Consider the following 24,113-nt stretch of genomic DNA (forward strand, 5'->3'; position numbering starts at 1 on the left):
CCACAGGGACCCAGTATGCATCTTCTAAGTATACCTTAGGTACCCTGTACGCATCATATAGGTTTCTAGTAGGTACCTCATAAATACCCTGGAGGTACTTTATTCAGTACCCTTTAAGCACAGCACAGAAAGCCTATAAGCATAGTGTAGGTACCTCGTAAGTACTGGCCTTTATTGTTTTTCTACAGTTGCACCAAACCTAGCACCAGTCTATAAAGATCAGATTTCTGTTTTACTGTTTATTTCTCTTTCTGGGGAAAGTGCAACTGATTGGTGCGGCATCCATCTACTACAAAGGTCCTTAAAACTGTCACTTTGTGTCACTCGGCTGCAACTCAAACTCTTTAACAAAAACTATTCTCATGGCTTCCACTCTGAGTATAACCTTATTTCAAGCCTCCTGCTCTCATTTGGATGTTTGCCAACCCACTGGCTGTTGTTTTTTTCCTTCCAACTCTGAGAGTAAAAATAGGTGAGAGGCTGTCATTTTTCTTTACTGTCGCTTTTATTTATTTAGTTCTTTCTTCTCTGGAAATAACTAAGCTGCAGTGTGCATGTAGAGCCTGTAGCAGATAAGCCAGTTCTGTGTGTGAAAATGTGCTTGTGTTAATGCACTGCTGCTGTACAAGGTGGAACGAGCAGAGAAAGAAGTGTGACAGTGTTTTAGGGGGTAGGGAGGATTTGCTAGCAGTGGTGGACAACTCCAACCATCCCCCACTGATCATCGTCTCGTGTGGGGATGTGGCTCACATAACCCCATCTGAAGCCAGAGATAAGGCCCTGTGTCTGCACATCACATCACATGCCTGTGGTCATCATGCATGCATACTGTACCCTGTATGTTTTTCTCCTCCATATTGGTGTGACAAATATACCTTTGGTTGTGCCATGAATTTAACATGGATGGCTGTGCAAGATCTCAGGTTAAGGCCATGTGCACATCAACACAGATGTTTTGAATAATTGCTGTGAGAACCTCTGTTCCATGTGGTCTGAAATGCAGGGACAAACATGGGCATTTCTCAAAATTTAATTTCTAGTAATATATACCAACTTTAGAATATAAAACAAATCTGTCCTGATGGTAAAATACACACAGAAGTTAGGAAAAGAGCTGACAAATTCTCACAAAATGATGATTGTTCCTTATTACATCTAAACAAAAGACTTTAAATTCCCAGCTCATCGGAACAACGAACAACTTTCCTTCTCATCATCATCAACAATAAAATCAACAACAGGCTAATGGATGCTGCTTCATTTAGCTAACTGGGCTAAATGAACTCACTGGCTGCACTGCTCAAGCAAACACATAATATTCATCACACGGCGCAAACATTTCAAAACAACTACAAGACACGGTCCCTGCAGTGCTAACCATATGTCAGCTCTGTCTGTGCTGAAACGCATGCAGTATCCCCAAATGACAAAGCCATTTGTTAAAATGTCAAAGCAATTTAATTAGTTCAACATTTAATTTTAAAGCAAAAATCTTAGAGGATTTCTGTTCCACTGCAGCATGAGTCGGTGCCAATCAGAATGGCTCCTGTTTTCATTTGCACCAAATTAATTTCTCATTTTTTATTGAGTTTCTGACAGTGATAGGAGGGTTGAGGAAATCACTTTTGCTCCTGTTGTTTGATAAACAACAAATGCAATCAGAGTGTAGCATACTTAACACAAATGCAAAGTAGACGTAAATTACTACTATAGGTGATTTTGAACTCTTTTCAGTGTGATAAGAAGCACACTGGCTGTGATTATTGATAATTTTATGGAAATATTGGGCTGCATTGTAGCTGCAGTAGTTTGCATGGTTTCCAAGGTCTGCAGTGGGGTTTGTGTTTCTCCCTGGGCACATACCAAATACATCTTGATTAATGTTGATCTGAAAACTGTTAGAAGTTGAACCCATGATACTGTGTGTCCCAGGAACAGACTGGGAACGTGTCCCAGCTGCATCCCACTTCTTTGCCTTTGACTGCTGGAACATATGACCTGTTTGTTATACTTTGGGACGATCCACTTTCACATAGAGCTGCACAATGTATTGAATCGCAGTCTTCATTGTAATAGCAAGGTGTGCAATGTTGCAACTTGAGCCTTTCGGCTTCAAACTACACTGCTCAAAAAAGTAAAGGGAACACTTAAACAACCCAATATAACTTCAAGTAAATCAAACTTCTGTGAAATCAAACTGTCCACTTAGGAGGCAACACTGATTAACAATCAATTTCACATGATATTGTGCAAATGGAATAGACAACAGGAGGAAATCTTTGGCGATTAGCAAGACACTCAATAAAGGAGTGGTTCTGCAGGTGGGGACCACAGACCACTTCTCAGTACCGATGCTTTCTGGCTGATGTTTTGGTCACTTTTGAATGTTGGTGGTGCTTTCACACTCGTGGCAGCATGAGACGGACTCTACAACCCACACAAGTGGCTCAGGTAGTGCAGCTCATCCAGGATGGCACATCAATATGAGCTGTGGCAAGAAGGTTTGCTGTCTGTCAGCGTAGTGTCCAGAGCCTGGAGGCTCTACCAGGAGACAGGCCAGAACACCAGGAGACATGGAGGAGGCCGTAGGAGGGCAACAACCCAGCAGCAGGACCGCTACCTCCGCCTTTGTGCAAGGAGGAACAGGAGCACTGCCAGAGCCCTGCAAAATGACCTCCAGCAGGCCACAAATGTGCATGTGTCTGCACAAACGGTTAGAAACCGACTCCATGAGGATGGTATGAGGACCTGACATCCACAAATGGGGGTTGTGCTCACAGCCCAACACCATGCAGGACGCTTGGCATTTGCCAGAGAACACCAGGATTGGCAAATTTGCCACTGACACCCTGTGCTCCTCACAGATGAAAGCAGGTTCAGATGCGACAGATGTGACAGAGTCTGGAGACACCGTGGAGAGCGATCTGCTGCCTGCAACATCCTTCAGCATGACCGGTTTGGCAGTGGGTCAGTAATGGTGTGGGGTGGCATTTCTTTGGAGGGCTGCACGGCCCTCCATGTGCTCACCAGAGGTAGCCTGACTGCCATTGGGTACCGAGATGAGATCCTTAGACCCCTTGTGAGACCATATGCTGGTGTGGTTGGCCCTGGGTTCCTCCTAATGCAGGACAATGCTAGACCTCATGTGGCGTGAGTGTGTCAGCAGTTCCTGCAAGATGAAGACATTGAAGCTATGGACTGGTCCACCCGTTCTGAATCCGATTGAGCACATCTGGGACATCATGTCTCACTCCATCCACCAAGGTCACGTTGCACCACAGACTGTCCAGGAGTTGGCGGATGCTTTAGTCCAGGTCTGGGAGTAGATCCCTCAGGAGACCATCCGGCGTCTCATCAGGAGCATCTCCAGGCGTTGTAGGGAGGTCATACACAATACTGAGCCTCATTTTGACTTGTTTTAAGGACATTACATCAAAGTTGGTTCAGCCTCTAGTGTGTTTTTCCACTTTAATTTTGTGTGTGACTCCAAATCCAGGCCTCCATTGGTTAATAAATTTGATTTCCATTGATGATTTTTGTGTCATTTTGTTGTCAGCACATTCAACTTTGTACAGAACAAAGTATTCAATGAGAATATTTCATTCATTCTGATCTAGGATGTGTTATTAGAGTCTTCCCTTTATTTTTTTGAGCAGTGTATTTGATATCTGACGCCGAACATGAGGTAAGGTAAGTTCATTTATATAGCGCTTTTCAGCAACGAGACACTCAAAGCGCTGTACATACCATTACAATACAATCACAAAGCAAATAAACACAGATACAGACACAGAAAAACAAATCAAATAATAAAATCAAACAACAGAGGTAATTTAAAAAAGTAAAATAAAATAAACAGAATAGAATGATGGACAAGAAAATGAAAGGAAAATTGGACTGAAAACGCAACCAATCATGCCTAAATGGCCCAGTCAAAGGCCACTCTAAACAAATAAGTTTTTAATCTTGATTTAAAGCAACTTAGGGTTTCGGCGCTTTTACAGTTTTCTGGCAGTTTATACCAGATTAGTGGAGCATAAGAACTAAAAGCTGCTTCTCCAGTTTGGTTCTGGTTCTGCAGAGTAGATTTGAGCCATAAGACCTGAGAGGTCTGGGTGGTTGATACACTGACAACAAGTCTGTAATATATTTTGGTGCTAAGCCATTCAGTGATTTATAGACTAACAGAAGTATTTTAAAATCTATTCTCTGAGCTACATGGACCCAGTGTAAGGACTTTAGAACCGGGGTGATGTGCTCCACTTTCTTAGTTCTAGTGAGGATGCGGGCAGCAGCGTTCTGGATCAACTGCAGCTGTCTGATCGACATTTTAGGCAGACCTGTGAAGACACCGTTGCAGTAATCAATTCTACTAAAGATGAACGCATGAATTAGTTTTTCAAGGTCCTGCTGAGACATTAGTCCTTTAATCCTGGAGATGTTCTTTAGGTGATCGAAGGCCGACCTTGTTACTACCTTTATGTGTCTCTGAAGGTTCAGGTCTGAGTCCATCACTACACCCAGGTTTCGAGCCTGACTGGTGGTTTCTAGTTGTATTAACTGAAGCTGTGTGCTAACTTTTAAATGCTCTTCCTTTGGTCCAAAGATTATTACTTCAGTTTTGTTTTGATTCAGCTGAAGAAAATTCTGGCACATCCATGCATTGATTTCTTCTAAGCATTTACCCAGCGCTTGAATGGGTTCATGGTCACCTGGTGACATCGTAACATATAGCTGTGTGTCGTCTGCATAGTTATAACTTACCTTGTTGTTTATTAAAATCTGAGTTAGAGGGAGCATGTAGATATTGAATAGGAGTGGCCCTAAGATGGACCCTTGGGAAATGCCACATGTGATTTTTGTGGTCTCTGATGTAAAGTTACCTACTGACACAAAAAGGTCCCTGTCCTTCAAGTAGGATTTAAACCAGTTGAGTGTTGTACCAGAAAGCCGACCCAGTTTTCCAGGCGCTCTAATAAAATGGAGTGATCAACAGTGTCGAATGCTGCACTAAGGTCCAATAATACCAGCACTGTGGTTCTTCCACAGTCTGCATTTATACGGATGTCATTGAACACCTTGACAAGAGCAGTCTCTGTACTGTGGTGAGCAGGAAGCCTGTCTGGGAGACATCGAAGCAGTTGGTCGTTGTTAAGAAGTTGTTTAACTGCTGAAACACAGCTTTTTCAATAATCTTACTGATGATGGGGAGGTTTGATATAGGCCTGTAGTTCTGTAGTAGGAGCTTGTTCAAGTTGCTCTTTTTCAATAGAGGTTTGATAATTGCTGTTTTCAGGGCCTGGGGGAAAACGCCTGACAAAAGGGACGTGTTTATTATTTGTGTTAAATCAGATGTTATTACAGGCAAAGCTTTCTTAAGGAAAGCTGTGGGTAAAAGATTGAGACAGCAGGTAGAATAGCTTAGCTGGTGTACGATTTCTTCTAAGTTTCTGTAGTTTATTTGGTGAAAATGGGAAACTTTGTCAAAATCAGTTCTAGTTGGAGACAACATTGGTACTGGAGTTGATGTGGATGTGCTGACTGCCCCACATAAAATGTGTTACAGTGGAGCCATGTCTGCAGCGCAGTCCATCCAGCTGCTAACGCCCTCGCCATTTGCCAATATTTCCTCCTCCTGTTGCTGCAACATTTACGCTGCATCTACCGTGCTGTTCCCCTGCTTTTCTTCTGCATCCTAATGATGGCAGAAAAGAACCCGAAAGTGTTGGAGAGGAATTTTCTTCTAGCCTTATCAAAGGGGGAATGTTAGATTGAGGAAAAAAAGACAAAAAGAGCCTCAATAGCATCACCCAAAAACATAATACTTTTAATATTCATAATTATAATAATAATGACATGGCTTCTATGCAGCATAACTTCGTACAGTAATGTTAAAGCAGTTTCAGTAACATTTTGAATACAGTGACAGTGACTCGCCTACTGCCAGCGGTCGTATCGGACACGTCGGTCCGGGAGTATAGGCATTGTATTGGGCTATTGGCCCAGCGCAGACTGCTTTAAGATAGAGGCCATCTCAAGATTTCTTCCCTGAGGTAATGATGGAAGTGCCTTTTCTTAAAAAAAAAATTTGAAACTTATAAAAATATCTTTTTAAATCAAATAAAACAAAACAATATGACTATTTCTCCTTCATGTCAAACAGGTGGGTCACTATTTCAGTTTTATCAATGTCACAAATGCAATGCTTCTATCAATGTTATAACTTAAGCTTAATTACACTGTTATGTATATGAATTTGTTTGGGGATCTTTTTAGGGGAGGGCGAATAATAAATCACATAAAACTTTTTCCCTCATTAAGGTTTGTAAGATATAATTATTTCCTATTTAAATGAAATAAATGTTTATTCAGATGATCCTCTGCACTGTAAAGTCACTGATAAATTTCTTAAAACAGCTTAATTTTGCTTTATTTTTTTCCAGTTTGTAGTAACATCTCAAAATCCCCAGAGCTAACACAGCAAAGAAAAATATTCCATCAATCAGATGGTGAATGTGATCAAAAAGGAATACCTTTTCAGGATGTAAAACATGTAGCTAAAATGCTAAATTAGAATAAAATTGGAATAAAATTAACTTGATCAGAAAGCTCACTTGTTTTTTCTGATGTTACTCATGTAATGTCATAAAAGCATGTTTTAACTGATGGTTAACATGGAGATATTTTTATTTTCTATAGAAATGAGTTATTTAAATTATCTTGGAGTTTACTCATTATTTTCTCAATTTAATTACTTTTTGTTATGGTCAATATTTACAGTAAAAAGCAACGTCTTCACTGGTTTTCTGATGTGTGGGAAATTTGTTCCTCTTGCTGTTTGTTCTGGCAAACAAAAAGTTCTTAAATAATTTATATATCTAAACATTTTTACTTTGATTTAATGACAGATTTTGTCAGATGACTAAAGGTTTGGAACTTTAACTTGACTCAAGACTTGGATGATTTGGCTTTGGACTTGACTTGGGACATTCATCTCTTTACTCGAGACTAGTTTTGAGACCTGGGTGGTAAGACTCGAGATGTACTTGTGGGGGATGGTGTGTAGCGGTAGAGCGCGTGACCCGTGTAGAGAGGTCTCGGTCTTTGACACAGCCGTCCTGGGTTCGAGTCCTGACTCGGAGATCTCTGCTGCATGTCCTTCCCCTTTCCCCACCCCACTTCCTGTCTGCCTACTTTAAAAAAACAAAAACAAAATAAAGGCCGCTAGTGCTGGGGAAAAAAAGAGACTTGCAATACAATGACTTGGTTCCACCAAGGCCTAGCAGCCCTAATACCACATTTATCTGTAGTTCATGATCACATTGACCATCTCGTAAAAATAAAATTGTTGCAGTATCTTTTCATTTTACATATTGTTGCTTTTTGTATGCAGATTTGTTTATTTTGGGGTTTAAAGATTAAAGTATTTTAGTATACATGGACTGAAAAGTTGAATGTTCTTGGAACATTTCTGTACTCTTTTATTGCCAGTGGTTTAGACATTAGTGGCTGTGTTTCAACTTTTACTTTGAGGCGACAGCAAATTTATACTGTTAAACAAACTGGACACTGACTACTTTACACTGTATCAAAGTGTCATATCTTCAGTGTTGTTCCATGAAAAGTGATAACATATTTACAGACATGTGAGGGCTTTTCTTACTGTATCTTTAGCACAGTAATGTAAAAGCTGGTAAACTGAGAAAACGGCAATAAACTTCATCTTGCCTCTTGTGAGGTGTAGAATGTTAATATCTGTTAATACAGCGTTAATACAGACATTTTCAGTGTGACTTGTTTTAAATAGCTAAAATCAGCTATAACATTTATTCCGTGTGGATAGCTGTTACCTCTCCAATTCTCTGAGGATTTTTTACTTTTTAAAAAACTCACTGTGATGTGAGATCTTTCTACTACAGGTAAGAAAACTATAAATGAACCTCCTGAATGAAGTTACAGCCAAACTTGTCAATATAATATAATATAATATAATATGCTGTATGAGTGGTCTAATCAGCGTAAAATCACTTAAAGGACAGAAGCTGCTGCCTTTATTTGGGAAACTGGTTAATCAGTTAATGTCATGGAACAAATGTGTGAAATGCCCTGTGGTGTTTTCACCTTCACATTAACCCAACCGGTCCTTCATTCAGCGCTCTGAGACCCGCTACGAATCTGAGGCAGTGCTCCGATGATCTGTCTCCACCCAGGCAATCTGCTGGCACCACGGAGGATGCCACAGAGCATTAGCAGCAGTGTGATGTCATGCAGTGGCTCAGAGTGTGAAAGCCCTCCTCAGCAAGCCCCCACAGGACCACCAATACCCAGAGTCGCTAACAGCTTTTGACTTGCAATTAGCCAGCCAAGTTTATCAGCGGCTGTGGCTGCAGAAGCTGAAGGGCTGCTGGAGTTCTTCGCGAATGTGTTTGTGTGGCTGTTTTTTGGGTGATGGGGCGGGGGGAGACACGCAAGGCTCATGCTGTCAGCAGGCTCTGCCGTGATTAATCATAGCTGGCTTGGGGTCATTGTGTTTTTTTTTTAATATATCTTGTAGGTCTGATCATATAGATCAGTGGTACTCATAGTTCTTATAAGAAGTGCCACCTCGGAGAATACAACAGCTTACAATTCCCACCATAACCAGAGAAATTTTAACAGTAGTTTAACTTTTTTTATAAATAAATACTGTTATTTACACATTTGCACTGGATGGGTGGTTAAAGGATGTTTTAATTCATGCATTTAATTTTTAATCAGAGCCCCTGAAGGAGGTTTCTCACCAACCCTCTAGATACAATCAGTCTGCTGCACGTTTGAAACATGGTGAAAGTAGTGATTAACTGTTTATTACCACCACTAACAGTTTGTATCTCATTAAGTGTTTCACACATGTACAGTGCATTGCAAAAGTATTCATACCCCTTGTACCTCTGCACATGTCGCATTACAACCACAAATGACCATCACGAAGTAATATAATAACTGTGAAGTGTACCGTAAATGATTGTCTGATTTTTCTTTTTATTATTAAAAATCAGAAAAGTGTGGAGCATGTATGAATTCAGCTCTCTTTACACAGATACCCCTAGACAGCTAAGACATGGCTGCCCACCATAACCGACAGGAAGGGCAAGGAGACGGGATGGACAGGAGATAGGCAAGGAGAGCCTTAATTAGAATTAGGGAAAACTAACAGGCTGAACACACCAATTTTTTAGCAGGAGCAGGAAAGCTGATCGTAGTTGATGGAGGGATGAATGGAGTTTAACCCAAGACAGTCCTTGAAGACAATCTGTTAGATGCTGCAAAAGACTAGACACTGAGGTGACAGTTCACCTGCCAGCAATACAATGACCCTGAACATACAGCCAATACAGAATAGCATGTTAGTGTATTAGAATGACACATTCAAATGTGTATTGTTCTGCACTTCCCTTTATGTTGATCTTCACAAAAAAATGGCAGAAAATGCATTGTAATCTGCTGTTTTAACTTGACAAATTTGATAAGTTCAATGGGTAATAATAGTTTTGCAAGGGACAGTAGTATTGCATAATGTCTTGTCAGCAAACATACACCTTTACTGTTTGAATGCACAAAAGGCAAAGAAATACACTGCTTTTAGCTTGTATTGCTAATGATTAGCTTTTTGATTGAGTACAATAGTGCATCCAAATTGTTTTCTGACTTGCAACTGAAACATGGTTTAGTTGGGTTTGATTTCATTCCCAAATACAACTTCCAACTTGAAAGTTACATAAAACATAGAAAAAGTATTTCCTTCAGTGGTTGTTCTTGGTCAGCTGTTGTTTTTATCAATTCATACTTAGACCAACTCCTCTTCTTGGCTGTTTGTCTTATTTGCTTTACATAACAGGCGATTAACCTCATATTTATCTCATAAACAGTTGATACCAAAATTTATTTTAATTTTCACCTTTTGCTTACAGAAACTGTCCTGCCCACTTCAGCTTGTCAGCTGGACTTGATCACCTAGTCAAAACAAACCATTGGTTAAGCAAAAATAAAGCAACTGTGACTCAAATATTGTAACGCTATGCAGACGTGTCACTCACTGCGGCATGCTGGATGCTTGGCACTGAAAACGAAATCAATGGCATTACTTACTGATATTTCAGCTTATAATTAACTGATCTCAAGAAGGCACTCTCATGGCATCGCTTTTTTATTTCCAGTCATTCAGTTGATCCTTTAATACAAGAGAATGTAATCAAATGGTGACATCACAACATCATTACGTCCTGACGCACTGTAAATTGCACTTTAGTGATCCCAGTATCCACACACTTCAGAATGGCATATGATTAAAAGGGATGTACCTATTTCAAGGACATATCTTCATAAAAGCCCCTATTCTCATCTAGGAAACAGTGTGACTGCAGCCTTAGTAAACAAGCCTCCATGTTGATTCTTAGAGAAATGTTAACCCTAAAATAAAATAGAAATACATGTCATCTTCCTATGAGTGTAATATTATACTTCCTGATTAGATAAAAAACTCCATCTTTAGATGAATTAACTTTATCAACAAGTTATGAGATTAATTAGATTTTTTAAAACCACTAAAATTGGTTTGTTTACGTATTTTGAAGTCACGGTATCTGCTATAAACCTGTCATCTTTCCAAGATTTTTCACTCCAACTCTGGTGTCTGTATGTGGGGAATTATATTACCCAGACCTCTTCCCAGTTATGATGAATCCCTAGCCCTGAGAAGACTGGCCAGGGCGACCTCCATTCCCCACAAATTAGATCCTCTGATTTCAATGCCAGCCACCTTCCAATACCTGATAAATCTTTAGTGGAAGCCCAAAAGCAAAGCACCCCCGTTCCACTGCAGTTAATAATTTAGTGTTGGGGGGGGGGGGGGGTATTTATTTTAATTCAAATGAAGCTGTGGAGGGTTTTCAAATTGATGGAAATCAGAAAAATGGTTTTGAGTTAAATTTAGAAAAGTCTGAATTCATGCTCTCTCTGCCACAAATGGGATGCCATTACAGGAATGTCTCTGTAAAGGTGAAATGAGGGAATATGTTTATTTATGAGCACGTCTGAGCAAAGTTCATGTTAAATGTCAGGAAAGTGACATGTTTGCCTAAGAGCGTCTCTTGGCATATTACATGTAATTGTTCATAAACGATTACGTTGACATGGTGCTGGTGTCGGGGACTTGGTGTAAACTTCTAATTTGCTCTTCACCAGCTTACCAAACACAGGGGTTATTTAGAAGCACTAATTTGACTGTATAAAGGATGAAAATGAGATTAGAGAGGAGCCTGCAGCCTGTAAGCATTGTTATTTGCAGCAGTTGTTCGTGGCTTTGTTCTGCTGAGGCTGTAAGACCTCCCGGTTTTCACTCTGACCCAACACAGCAGCTGAGTTCCACCAGTCGTTCCAGACTTCCTCTCCAGGTTGGCAAATTCCTCTGGTGCTGTTTTGTTTGGAATATAAAACTTCCACAAAGTGGAACATAGTTTTAATAACACAACAAAAATAGCAAAATTCCTATAGATTTATTGCATGCAAAGTGATATGTTTCAAGAATTTAATTTGATGGCAATTGTTTACAACTAATTAAAACCTCAAAGTTACTCAGGAAATTACAATATTATATAGGACCAAAAAAATGTTATGTTGTGTTCATGTTGTGACCCACACGGTCATGGGAAAAGACTACTGATTTGACAGTTGTCCATCAGACTCTCACTTACACCACCCACAAAGAAATTAAGCCACAAAACGTATTGCTAAAGAAGCTGGTCGTTCACATTGTGTTTTATTCAAGCAAATTAATAGAAAATTGAGTGGAAGGTAAAAGTGACCTACTCAAAAGTATGTCCATAAACTGAACGGTATGTGCACTCAATGCTTGGCTGTGCCTCCTTTTGCATGAATTACCACATCAGTGCAGCTTGGCATAGATGTGACAACCTTGTGGCAGCCCAGTATGGTGGGTCTGATGCCTTATAGTGTTAGAGGCAGATATGCTCTACATCAGGGGAGAATGTGACACCCCCTCTTTCACCCAGTTGACTGTTAAAGTAATGCCATTACAGGCCATATCTGGCTCAGGCAGCAGACTCGGCAGTCCATGACAATCACAAAGATACTGAGGGGAAAGAACAAAATGGGAAGCAGGAACCAAATAGATGACTGTTATAAAAGCATTGTTGCTTTAACAGTGGCCTTCTTCTCATCTGTATTGTTAGACATTGGGCACCCTTTTCTATCACATTTTTTCTTCCACTCAATTTTCTGATTATAAGCTTGGATACAGCACTCTGTGGACAGTCAGCTAGTTTAGCACTAACCCGTTGTGGCTTACTCTTGGAAGGTAATGCAATCATTTCAACTCAGGTGAGTTTCTATATTAAAAAATATTTTTATTAGCCTTATGCAATATTCACATTTTCTGAGATAATGAATTCTGGGTTTTAATTAGCTGTAACCCATTAACAAAAAATGAAAAGAAGCAAACTCTTAAAATATCTAACTTTGTGCGTAATGAATCTACATAATAGGTTTCACTTCTGGAATTAAGCTACTGAAATAAGTTCACCCCATGATGATATTCTAATTTACTGACCCTATGGTCAACAGGCAGAGAAATAGAATTTAAAAATTAGTAAAATCTTCACACCTCTGGAGTGTATTTTATTACTTTCAAATGAAGCAAATACATGTTCTGTTTCTGCTGGAGCCATGAAGTGTTCTGCTATGATTCGTAGCAGGGACTGCAGGATCCACGCTCTGCCGTATATCATCACAAATCTTTTAGATTCTCCCTGCGGCCGATGTGACCATTACCATATAGATGGCCTCTGACAGCTGACCGTGATCTCTTCCAGGTCTCCATGAATTGTGACTACGTGTTCGTCAACGGCAAGGAGACCCGGGGCTCGATGAACGCCAGGGTAATCTTCAGCTACGAGCACCTGAGCGCACCACTGGAGCTCACCGTCTGGGTGCCCAAGCTTCCCCTGCATGTGGAGCTCACCGACAGCACTCTGAGTTTCATCAAAGGCTGGAGGGTTCCCATTCTGCCTGACAGAAGGTAAGGCTGATCTCCACACAAACACAACTGACAGAGTCATGCCTCCTGGAGCCTGTAGTAGCACCTTAGCCTCTTTTCACTGAAAACACTATTCTAAACCTGACTCTAAAACGAGAACATGGCGCTGAAGTGTGGTGCAAGTTTATTTTGCAAAACAAATATTGATTTTATATTATTTAACAGTATTAAATAAATTTATATTATTTATTTACCATTAGAGAAATGGATCCCCATTCCTAATCTTGACTACATGTCTTTGATAAAAAATGCAAAATCTGTAAATGTTTGTAAATTAAGTTGTTATAACTTTCATACCAATTGCATCATGTGACTTTTTCTTTTAAAGAGCAGCTTTATGTGAAACTTTAGTTATACTTATATGCTATTTCATACATGTAGAGTGACTTGCAAAACTATTAATACGTATCAAACGTCTCACATATTATACACAAAAGTCAATGTTTACTCGAAACACAGGAGTGCATAATTGTGAAGTGTAAGAAAATGATGCATGAAACATTTTCTTACAAATGAAAATCTGAAACTTTTTACCTGGATTTGTGTTCAACCTCCTTCACTCTGATACCTCTAAATAAAATCCAGTGCAACAAACTGCCTTTATTCCAACTCTGTGTAATTTCATTTTAGTATAAACCCAGCTTTTCTGTGAAGGCATCAGATATTTCTTAGAAAGCATAAGTGAAGAAACACACAACACAGCAGACAGGTCAGGAAGAAAGTTGTGGAGTTTAAAGCAGGATTAGGTTATAAAACAATATCCCAAGCTTCAAACATCTAACAAAGCTCTGTTCAATCCATCATTTGAACATGGATGGACCAGTTGCAGACCAGTACCATGGTAGCTCTGGGGGAGAACTGGAAATTCAGTGCTCATGGGAGAGCATCTTTTGACAGGACAACCATCAGCCGTGCCCTCTACAAGTCTGGTTTTCTATGAAATACAGATTTTTTTAAAGACTGGAATTGGCCATCCCTGCCTAACCATTCCATTGTAGCTCACAAGCATATGCATGTGTTAGAATTGCCCAGTCAAACTACAGACCTGAATTCAACTGAGAATCTGTGGCAAGAGTTAAGAATTGATGTTGAAAGATGCTCTCTAACAGAGCTTTTAACAGGTCAGTAACAGATCTTGAGCTATTTTGCAAAAACTGAATGGTCAAATATTGAGACATACCCTAAAAGACTTGTAGCTTATATTGCAGCATTATGTGGTTATACTGTATATTGATTGAATACCGGGTGAATAGAAAAGCATTCCACACGTTTCAAATTTAGTTTTCAGTAATTTCTTTAAAAAATATATATATAGTTTTAATTGCACTTCACATTTATCTCCTTATTTGGCATTTTCTAACACAATAAAAATCCCCAAAAATACTGTACATTGAAACTGTGCTTTTGTTTAAGTGTGAAAAAGTTCAAAGGATTTGAATACTTTAGCAGGCACTTTAGCAGGTATTATAGAGTAGTTTTGGCAGTGACAGTCCAATGAGCAAGGACTTTTTTGAGTCCAGGATAAAGTCAGGAGATAAAAACTGACTCCTGTGAGAATTATTACTGGTGGCTGCACTGCAGGAAATGGCTAAGATGGTTGAGATGCCCCAGAGAAACAATGCAAGAAAAGACAGTCTGGAATACACAATATTTTAAAAAGTTGAAGACTTGGAGCTCACTCCTCCTAAGATAAATCTTGCACAAAGTTGGCCGGATGAGTGGCATGTAAAATAATGGTGGAGATTTGATTGTGTGGTAAACCTGAACTGAAGAAAGAGCTCAAATTTCTCAGAGGAAAACAGAAAAATTAGATCTTTCTTTCCAGACTTTGCCTCTAAATTTAAAACAAAAGCATTTAGACATTTACCCCCAAACTGTCCATCATTCTCGATTTTCTGACTTCCAAACAATAACTGCCAGCTGTCGTCTGCAGAGATTGTGCTGTTTATAATCTTTCTGAGAGGCTCATTTATCCTCTTTTTTGCTGCATCAGGGTTTCTGATGGCTACAAAGTGCTGTAACAAGATCAGCCAATCAATGTGGCAGTGAGTGATTATGAGTGGCGCTTAATTTGTGCCAGAAGTCCATGCATGTAAATGAAAAGACTGTGTGCACAAAACCAGCCTGTTGACCATATGGGGCAATGGCCTCTATCTCCTTTCCTTTGGCAATGTAGTTTTTCCTTTAAGTATCTGCAGCATTATTCATAGTATGAGAAGCAGTGGTGCATTAAAGTTAGACAACCGTCTGTGTGAGTTCTTGCCTCCCTCAACCATCTTTGAGCGAGAAGCAAAAGATACATCATTGGCTAAGAGTTGTAAGGCCAACTCTTAGCCAATGGTAGTTTGGTCACCAGTTAACATAACATGCATTTTAAACCAAATTGCTCAGAGATGCAAAACCCACACATGCAAACTCGACCACAGCAATGGCTGCTCATTAACGTAACCAATAATATCAACACACATTAAAGCAGGTATAGGTATAGCTCCAATACTTCAAGACGTTTGTGAAAGACATGCACAGATAGTTGCAATGTCACCACAGTAATGCAATCCAAAGTAGACTCACTGAGGAAATGAGTTATGCAGCTAGACGGAATGGTCCAATTTGGAAATAATTAGGTGACCATGCAGACCAGTGATGATACTATTATGTGTAGTTTTTTATGGAAGATTTATGTACAATGTAAATCAGTTGCATACAGACATCTCATCTGTTTATTTAAAAGGAAACTACAATATATAATGGCATATCAGCATCATAAAGGTTTTGTAGTGAATCCAGTAGAGCACCATTGTGTTCTCATAGATTTGTTTCACGGATGTACAGCCTACAAATCTGCAGCAACTCTGTGATGCTGTTGTGTCAAAATGGACCAAAATCTCGGAGGAATGTTTTTGACATCTTGTCGAATCTGTGCCAAAAAAATGTATGCAGTTCTGAAGACAAAATGGAGTTCAACCCGATACTAGTAAGACATATCTAACGAAGTCCAATTAACTGGACAGTATCCTTACAGTTAAAATACATACTAATGGCGGCAGTGTGAGAAGTTAATGTCTGTACATTTATTTTTAATTTTATTAATTTCAGAAAACTCCAAGTACTTGAGTATTGTGCTAAAAAGGGACCTTTGTTACATTTTTCCTTGTAATAATGGGGAGTCATGCAAGTACAATACCCATAAAATGAGTTATTGGCTGTTTTTAAAACAAAGGTCAGACAACTGACTCAATCAAGAAATGCAAACATAAGCAGGAATTAATCTGCTTCCAGTTAAATTACATGTCTTCCTCTCCTAGCAGTGCAACATAAGTTCAGCTCTTACTCCTCGTGTATTTTCCCTAATCAGATTCCAGCGTAAAATCATCAGCCAATTCCCCTTTAAATATAGTAACAAGTCGGAACATGCTGCATCAGGCACCTGAAAAAAAAACCATAGTGTTACATGAAACGAAGTGTCCAACATCACCGACCGAATATCACTGAAGACATTGAGATTCCTGCGGGAAAGCCATTCTGGTCGGCATCACCAGCTTCATAGTCAGTATGTGGCACCATCAAAACAGACAGACAGGCTTTGTGTGCGGTTTCTTTATGTGGCAGAGCCACCGCACAGAAAAGTAAAGGGTACATGCTGGCGGTAAAATCAAATGTCAGCATGCAGGAGGGAAATGTTTCACCTGTGGTGAGAGGAAATCCTCTGGCTTAGCTGGGTGGCAATCACAGCCGCCAAAAAAACGTCTCCCAAGGGGTCCCTGATTAGTGCTGCCATGAAGGCAGTGAGGGGGCTGTATGCAAAGTAAATGACATGAAAGGAGTGTAGAGATGTGTGCCGAAGGGAAACAAGCTAGAAAAACAGAATTTGCCAGAACAATTCAGTCGTCCTCTGTTGAGAAATGCTCACTTTAAAAGTTTGAAATGTATTGTTTAACACAGAGTCAAATTCAATAAGTTAGAATATGCCTTCCTAAAAGGCTCATTTGTCAGACTAAAAGTATCTTTTGAAAATAACCTTTAAACAAGTATCAAACATACTTTTCTCTAGGCTATATTTCTGTATTAAAAATGTTTTTTATTTGTCTGATATTAAAATCTTAAATGTTGCTTTTTATTAGCTGTAAGTAGAAAATCATTAACAGAAATAAAGGCTTGAAAATATCAGTCTGTGTGGAATTAATCTGTTTCACTTGAGTTACTGATATAAATGAACGTTTCAGTTATAATCTAATTTGTTGAATATGACTGTATAAACAAACTGAAACAGTATTTACCACAAGACAAAACCAAGAAAAACAAATACGGTATAAATGTGTTCTTCTCAGCTTGAATCCAAGTGTGTTGTGGTTTTCCAGTAACACTTTGCATAAAAAAAATCATGATTGTGTTGCCTTCAACTGCAATCCCATTGTAATAATTTGCCTCCATAATGCTGACGTTACATTTTGGAGCAGGTATTATTTTACCCAATACTCCTGGACTGTAGTTGTACCTTAATCAAAAACTTTCAGTATGCAAAGGTATTGCTACAATGGAAATAATGTATATCTGTATCATTATCTTAATGTACATCTTTTCATGGTATATTTAAAAACAAGCAACAGTTTAAAAAAAATGGTTTTACGAGTTTAAAAAAAATAAATAAATAAATAAATGAAAAATGAACCGTTGCCCCAGTCTGAGGTGAAGAGCTCTGGAGCAGCTTTTCATCCAGGATGTCTCTGTACATTGCTGCATTCCTCTTTCCCTCTATCCTGACTAGTCTGCGAGTTCCTGCTGCTGAAACACATCCCCATAGCATGATGTTGCCACTACCATGTTTCACTGTAGGACTGGTATTGTCCTGGTGATGCCTGGTTATCTCCAAACATGATGCCTGGCACTCACACCAAAGAGTTCAATCTTTGTCTCCTCAGACCAGAGAAGTTTGTTTCCCATAGGCTAAAAGGAGTGGTTTTCGTCTGGCCACTCTACCATACAGGCCTGATTGGTGGATTGCTGCAGAGATGGTTGTCCTTCTGGAATGTTCTCCTTTATCCACAGAGGAATGCTGGAGCTCTGACAGGGTGAGCATAGGGTATCTTGGTCACCTCCCTGACCAAAGCCCTTCTCTCCTCGTTAAGTTTAGACGGCCAGCCAGCTCTAGGAAGAATCCTGGTAGTTCCAAACTTTCACATAGTCCTAAAGGAAAATTGTGTTTAGTGCAGCACTGTGAAAACCTCCCAGATGCATGGTAACACTTCCTATTACTGCAGTCTGGCTTTCTTTTGTCTCGGGGAGCACAACACACATTCACCCTGAAAAGCTTTCTGTGTTCTTTACATGCTGCCAAATCATGTCTGCATCTCGGCCTTGTTTGTGAAAGATGAGTATGACACACACATGACAGTTTTGAACCTCAATTTGCACTTGAAAGCTTCATTTTCTGAGAGGAAGCATTGCTGCTTTCCACCTGAGGCAAAGCATCTAATTGGACCAAAATGAGCAACTACCTGGAAAATCCTGGATAACTGGAAGACATCAGTGCTCTGTGCACTTTGGATAATGAACATGTGGTAATCATGTGCAAAAATAAAGTATCTTAAATACCTTTCTCTACAGCGCTGAAAGCTTCCCGGTTCTGCTTATATTGCTGCAGGGTTCAGATAAGAAAAAATAGCAAAGGGGTTACAGAAGGTTCCCATACAAAAATACTATTACATGTTATTTAGTTTGTTTTAATGATAAGACTTTTACAATGCTGATGTTGACACTGTTTGCAGATCATTATCACATGATTCAGCATTATGACTTCTTAATTTAGTACTTTTCATTTTAAAAAATGTGCATAAAAATTGAATCATTGTCAAAAGCTCCTGCCAAACTGAGAGATCTTGTGCAAAGTAAAACTGTAGTTCTGCCAGGGTTACGCTTTATTCCAGTACTGTTTAATGGACAGAACTTCTAAATGCATTCACAGAGAGAAAGGTTTCTGGTTAAAGGGGACTGATTTAATCGCTTTTTTGCAGCTGAAGTGAGGAGTAGCACTTTTAAACCTGAGACTCTTCTCCTAAACCAACAAAAGGTAGTTCGGCTTATGCTGGTGTTTTGTGGGGGGTGTTACATGTGTATGGGGTACGTAGGATGCTTTTAAGGATTGTCCTGTTCTTTGATACACACAGTAAGAGTTAGGTCTGCGAGTTCAAGTACATCAATGTCTTGGATAATGACAAGTGGTGGAAGGATGCAAGGGAAGGTAGCCACCATTTCAGGCGACTACCTCTTGAAGCTCATCAACAGAATGCCAAGACTGTGCGGAGCAGTAATCAAAGCAAAAAGTGGCTACTCTGAAGAACCTAGAATATAAGACATATTTTCAGTTGTTTCACACTTTTTAGTTCAGTATATACAGGGGTTGGACAATGAAACTGAAACACCTGGTTTTAGACCACAATAATTTATTAGTATGGTGTAGGGCCTCCTTTTGCGGCCAATACAGCGTCAATTCGTCTTGGGAATGACATATACAAGTCCTGCACAGTGGTCAGAGGGATTTTAAGCCATTCTTCTTGCAGGATAGTGGCCAGGTCACTACGTGATACTGGTGGAGGAAAACGTTTCCTGACTCGCTCCTCCAAAACATCCCAAAGTGGCTCAATAATATTTAGATCTGGTGACTGTGCAGGCCATGGGAGATGTTCAACTTCACTTTCATGTTCATAAAACCAATCTTTCACCAGTCTTGCTGTGTGTATTGGTGCATTGTCATCCTGATACACGGCAACGCCTTCAGGATACAATGTTTGAACCATTGGATGCACATGGTCCTCAAGAAAGGTTCGGTAGTCCTTGGCAGTGACGCGCCCATCTAGCACAAGTATTGGGCCAAATCACTGATCCACCCCCATGCTTCACTCTGGGCATGCAACAGTCTGGGTGGTACGCTTCTTTGGGGCTTCTCCACACCGTAACTCTCCCGGATGTGGGGAAAACAGTAAAGGTGGACTCATCAGAGAACAATACATGTTTCACATTGTCCACAGCCCAAGATTTGTGCTCCTTGCAGCATTGAAACCGACGTTTGGGATTGGCATGAGTGACCAAAGGTTTAGCTGTAGCAGCCCGGCCGTGTATATTGACCCTGTGGAGCTCCTGACGGACAGTTCTGGTGGAAACAGGAGAGTTGAGGTGCACATTTAATTCTGCCGTGATTTGGGCAGCCGCGGTTTTATGTTTTTTGGATACAATCTGGGTTAGCACCCGAACATCCCTTTCAGACAGCTTCCTCTTGCGTCCACAGTTAATCCTGTTGGATGTGGTTCGTCCTTCTTGGTGGTATGCTGACATTACCCTGGATACCGTGGCTCTTGATACATCACAAAGACTTGCTGTCTTGGTCACAGATGCGCCAGCAAGACGTGCACCAACAATTTGTCCTCTTTTGAACTCTGGTATGTCACCCATAATGTTGTGTGCATTTCAATATTTTGAGCAAAACTGTGCTCTTACCCTGCTAATTGAACCTTCACACTCTGCTCTTACTGGTGCAATGTGCAATCAATGAAGACTGGCTACCAGGCTGGTCCAATTTAGCCATTAAACCTCCCACACTAAAATGACAGGTGTTTCAGTTTCATTGTCCAACCCCTGTAATTCCACATGTGTTAATTCATAGTTTTGATGCCTTCAGTGTGAAGCTACAATATTCATAGTCATGAAAATCAAGAAAACTCTTTGAATGAGAAGGTGTGTTCAAACGTTTGGTCTGTAATTTATGTTGAGGCAATCCCCTCATTTCATGGTTGTAAGCGATGTATTATGACTGAAAGTGTAGTATTGAGAATACAAGTGATGGAAATTAGCTCAGGCTAGAGCCACTGCTTCTCCTCATTGAATGGCTCCAGTTTTGGTAGTTTTGGCTTTATGGACATATTGCAGTTAGAACAAAACTCAGAACAGACTGATGATAGCTGGCAAGACTATACCTTACAGCTGGGTTGGGTACACCTCAAAGTCAAAGTGTTTGAGCTGTTGGTGGTACCTGGTGTAAGGGAAGTCTGGGAATAGTTTCCCCTCTCCATGGGTTCTACTTTGGCCGGCTCCTCTCCACTCAGCCCATTTTGCAACCATTTCCATTACTGGCTTTTCCAGCCGGTATTGGCTTTCTTGGTCCCTGCTCATCAGCAGGTCCCATCAGGGCTGAGTAGGGCCAAAATGTGATGTGAACAGACTGCTGTTCACTGATTGGCCATAGGCGTGGTCAGCCGTATGTCAGTGACGTAAAAGTGTTCACTGAAGTAGCGGAGACAATTACAAGACACGGCTCTTACCGCACACTTTTGTGCTAGAAAAGCTCAAAACACACAAGAGCGAATCCAAAAATTTAAGGACCAAAATGGCTGGAGCGGGTCAAACTGGGAGCCGTAGCAGGGGTTCGAAATCATGGACAACATTTATGGCTTTGTCCCTCGAGTTGTGGATGGGAGGGTGGTCTGGACTCCTAACCTCACTGTTTTAAGAGGACATGATGTGCAACCATGTTTAGTTTACTTTGCACAGCACATGACGCTAAAGGCTGGAGGTGGGGCCTGAAGCATAACAGCATAAGGCTTAAACATAACAGTTTTCATGCTGCGTAGAGCAAGGTAGAGTGGAGCTGTGCAGTGCTAGAAGAGGCATAAGTCTTAAGAGCTCTACCTAACCTTATGCGCCCACAACTCAGTCTTGGATAAATTTTAGAAGATGGATGGAATACATTGTAGGAATACAATTATACCATGTTCTCTGCTATTACATAAGTGGTTTTCAGGTTAATATTAGAATACGCTTGTGGACTATGCATCAGGAGAAAAATATACCATTCAAATTAATATTCATCAAAAAACATTGAAAAATATTTTCTAATGAACTTCACGATTTTTTACGAGCTCTTGAGACTTGAACTTGGGTAACAAAGCATGACCAAGGTTCAAAACAACTGTCTGCATGAATAGCAAACTCTGAGAAGCCAAGGAGGCTGAAAGAGGACAGAGTAACCCCAGCGCTAACAATTGCACTGACAGAGGTGACAGGCTGTTTGGGTTCACCTTGGTCTTGTTTATTCACAGTCTTTATAATTTGCTGCATTGGTAAATGAGATGATGTGTACAAAGGCCTCGGAAATTGTTGTAAATAACTACAAGATATACGATAGATAAAAATATTTGCAAGATAATTTAGTGGATAGTTTGCGGACCTAAACTAACGTCTGTAGCTCATCATCAAGATGATCGTATGTAGTAGAGAGTTTTGTCTTTTCACTCCCTCTATTGCTCACTCCTGTCAGTCCAGGTCCCCTTTACTCATCCTGCCTGTTGTTTGCTCTCCATCCAACATTCCTTCACCCTCAAAAAGTGATTCACTCTGAACCCTTCAGACAGGGCAGGGTCTCCTGGCCTGCAGTGGGCCTTTGCTACAGTGTAGCAGAATTGCTCATTGGCTGCGTTATGCAGCAAGATGCCCAAAAAAAGGAAAGGAAGTGTAATCAGATGAGTAACTTATGTGCACTGAAGCTGCAGCTGTGAGCTTGTATCAGAGATTCTAACAAGACCAGACAATATAATTCCAGAGAAGAAGAAAAAAAGCACCTTGTTTTCAGGTGCACAGGCTGGAAGGTAAACTTTCAGTGACCTGAGTCAAATTTGTAAACTCTTAGAGTAACTTACTGTCTTATTTAGGATTTTTCTGCTATACACTGCCTTCTATTTCTTTCTTGGACCTTTTTTACATTTTGCCACTTTAAAACTACGCATTACAATGTATCTTATATTGATTTATTGTGATATACAAACACACGGTAGTGCATAATTAAGTGGAGAGAAAATGGTGCATGGTCTAAAAAGTGCAGAGCATACATATTCAGCCCCCCAAGACAAAGACTTCAGTCTTTTTTTACGTTTGCAGTGTTTTATAGAAACTGTGGTGAAGTGTTTTTTCAAAGCCCAACCTCACATAAACATTAAAATATTTTTAGAGATTATTATCTCAATCTTAAGGCATTTATATTCATGTGAGGTGGATTAGTGAAACTCGCGAGTATTTTCAAATCACAGTTTCATACCGTGGTAGTTGTGCAGGAGGTGGACCACATGGGAAGGGAGTGGTTCCGCAACAAAGTCCATTTCAGGCCATGAATGCATAATATTTTTCTATAGCAGTGAATTTTATGTCTGTATTTCTGTTGTTGTGGTGTAGAGAAAACTGACTTCTAAAAGTGATGCAACTTTGAACATGTCCAGAACATATGTTGAGGGTCATCAGGAGCCTGATTGCATTTTAGGACATTTTTTTATGAAAATGATAACATAGTCTACATGCCTTAGAATTATTACTATTAACATTTATAGGTAATAGTTTTTTTAATTATTGGGCTCTAATGTTTACCTCTTATACCTTAGCATTGGCCAACTTGCTAGCATGAATAATGGCCAAACCCTTGAGTAATAAATGTATTAACAAAGTGTGAAGAAGAAACAAACTGAAGGGAGTCTTTTGAAAGCAGAACTTTTTAAGGCAGCTCTGGGAGATTGTGAACCTGTTGAGGGACGTTCAGTAACTCGTACATCTTGATGGGGAGCAGATTGCGCTTAGTGGGGGATGCACCTGGCATGCCTGACCTTGCTGCCCAAGGCTCCTGTGATTAAAAACGGGCATTCATCCAGAACCCTGCTTTGAGGTGATTATCCGTTTTTTTTCTGCTGCTTTGGGGGACTTTGTCCTCATCACCACAAGAGCAGGTAGTTTGATGGATTTGTTCAGAGAGTTGCCAAGATTCCTCGCAGATTATGATGTCAAATTATAATGTTATTGGAGACTCAGAGGAACAAAGAGCTCATGTTGCGAAGTAGACACATGAATGGGTTAGCAGGAGATTTCTGGTTTTGAATAAGATATGATGGAAATGAGGATTTTCTTTATCTTTTAGCTTTCTTATACTACTTGCAATTTTTATGGAGGGAAATTTCTGACACACTTTGGCTTAGACCCAGAAATTCCTCTG

At 40.0% G+C, this 24,113-nt stretch overlaps 1 protein-coding gene across 3 annotated transcripts in view; it reads left to right on the top strand.

The window, feature by feature from the left end:
• Positions 1–24,113, top strand: part of tmem132e (transmembrane protein 132E) — a 656,500-nt gene that overhangs the window by 602,845 nt on the left and 29,542 nt on the right. For all 3 annotated transcript variants that reach the window (XM_047378933.1, XM_047378930.1, XM_047378932.1), the window contains one exon: positions 12,870–13,075. In XM_047378933.1, coding sequence (XP_047234889.1) covers positions 12,870–13,075 — 206 coding nt within the window. The remainder of the gene's footprint in view (positions 1–12,869; positions 13,076–24,113) is intronic.

This window comes from Girardinichthys multiradiatus, chromosome 11, assembly GCF_021462225.1.
Source record: "Girardinichthys multiradiatus isolate DD_20200921_A chromosome 11, DD_fGirMul_XY1, whole genome shotgun sequence".
NCBI lineage: Eukaryota > Metazoa > Chordata > Actinopteri > Cyprinodontiformes > Goodeidae > Girardinichthys > Girardinichthys multiradiatus.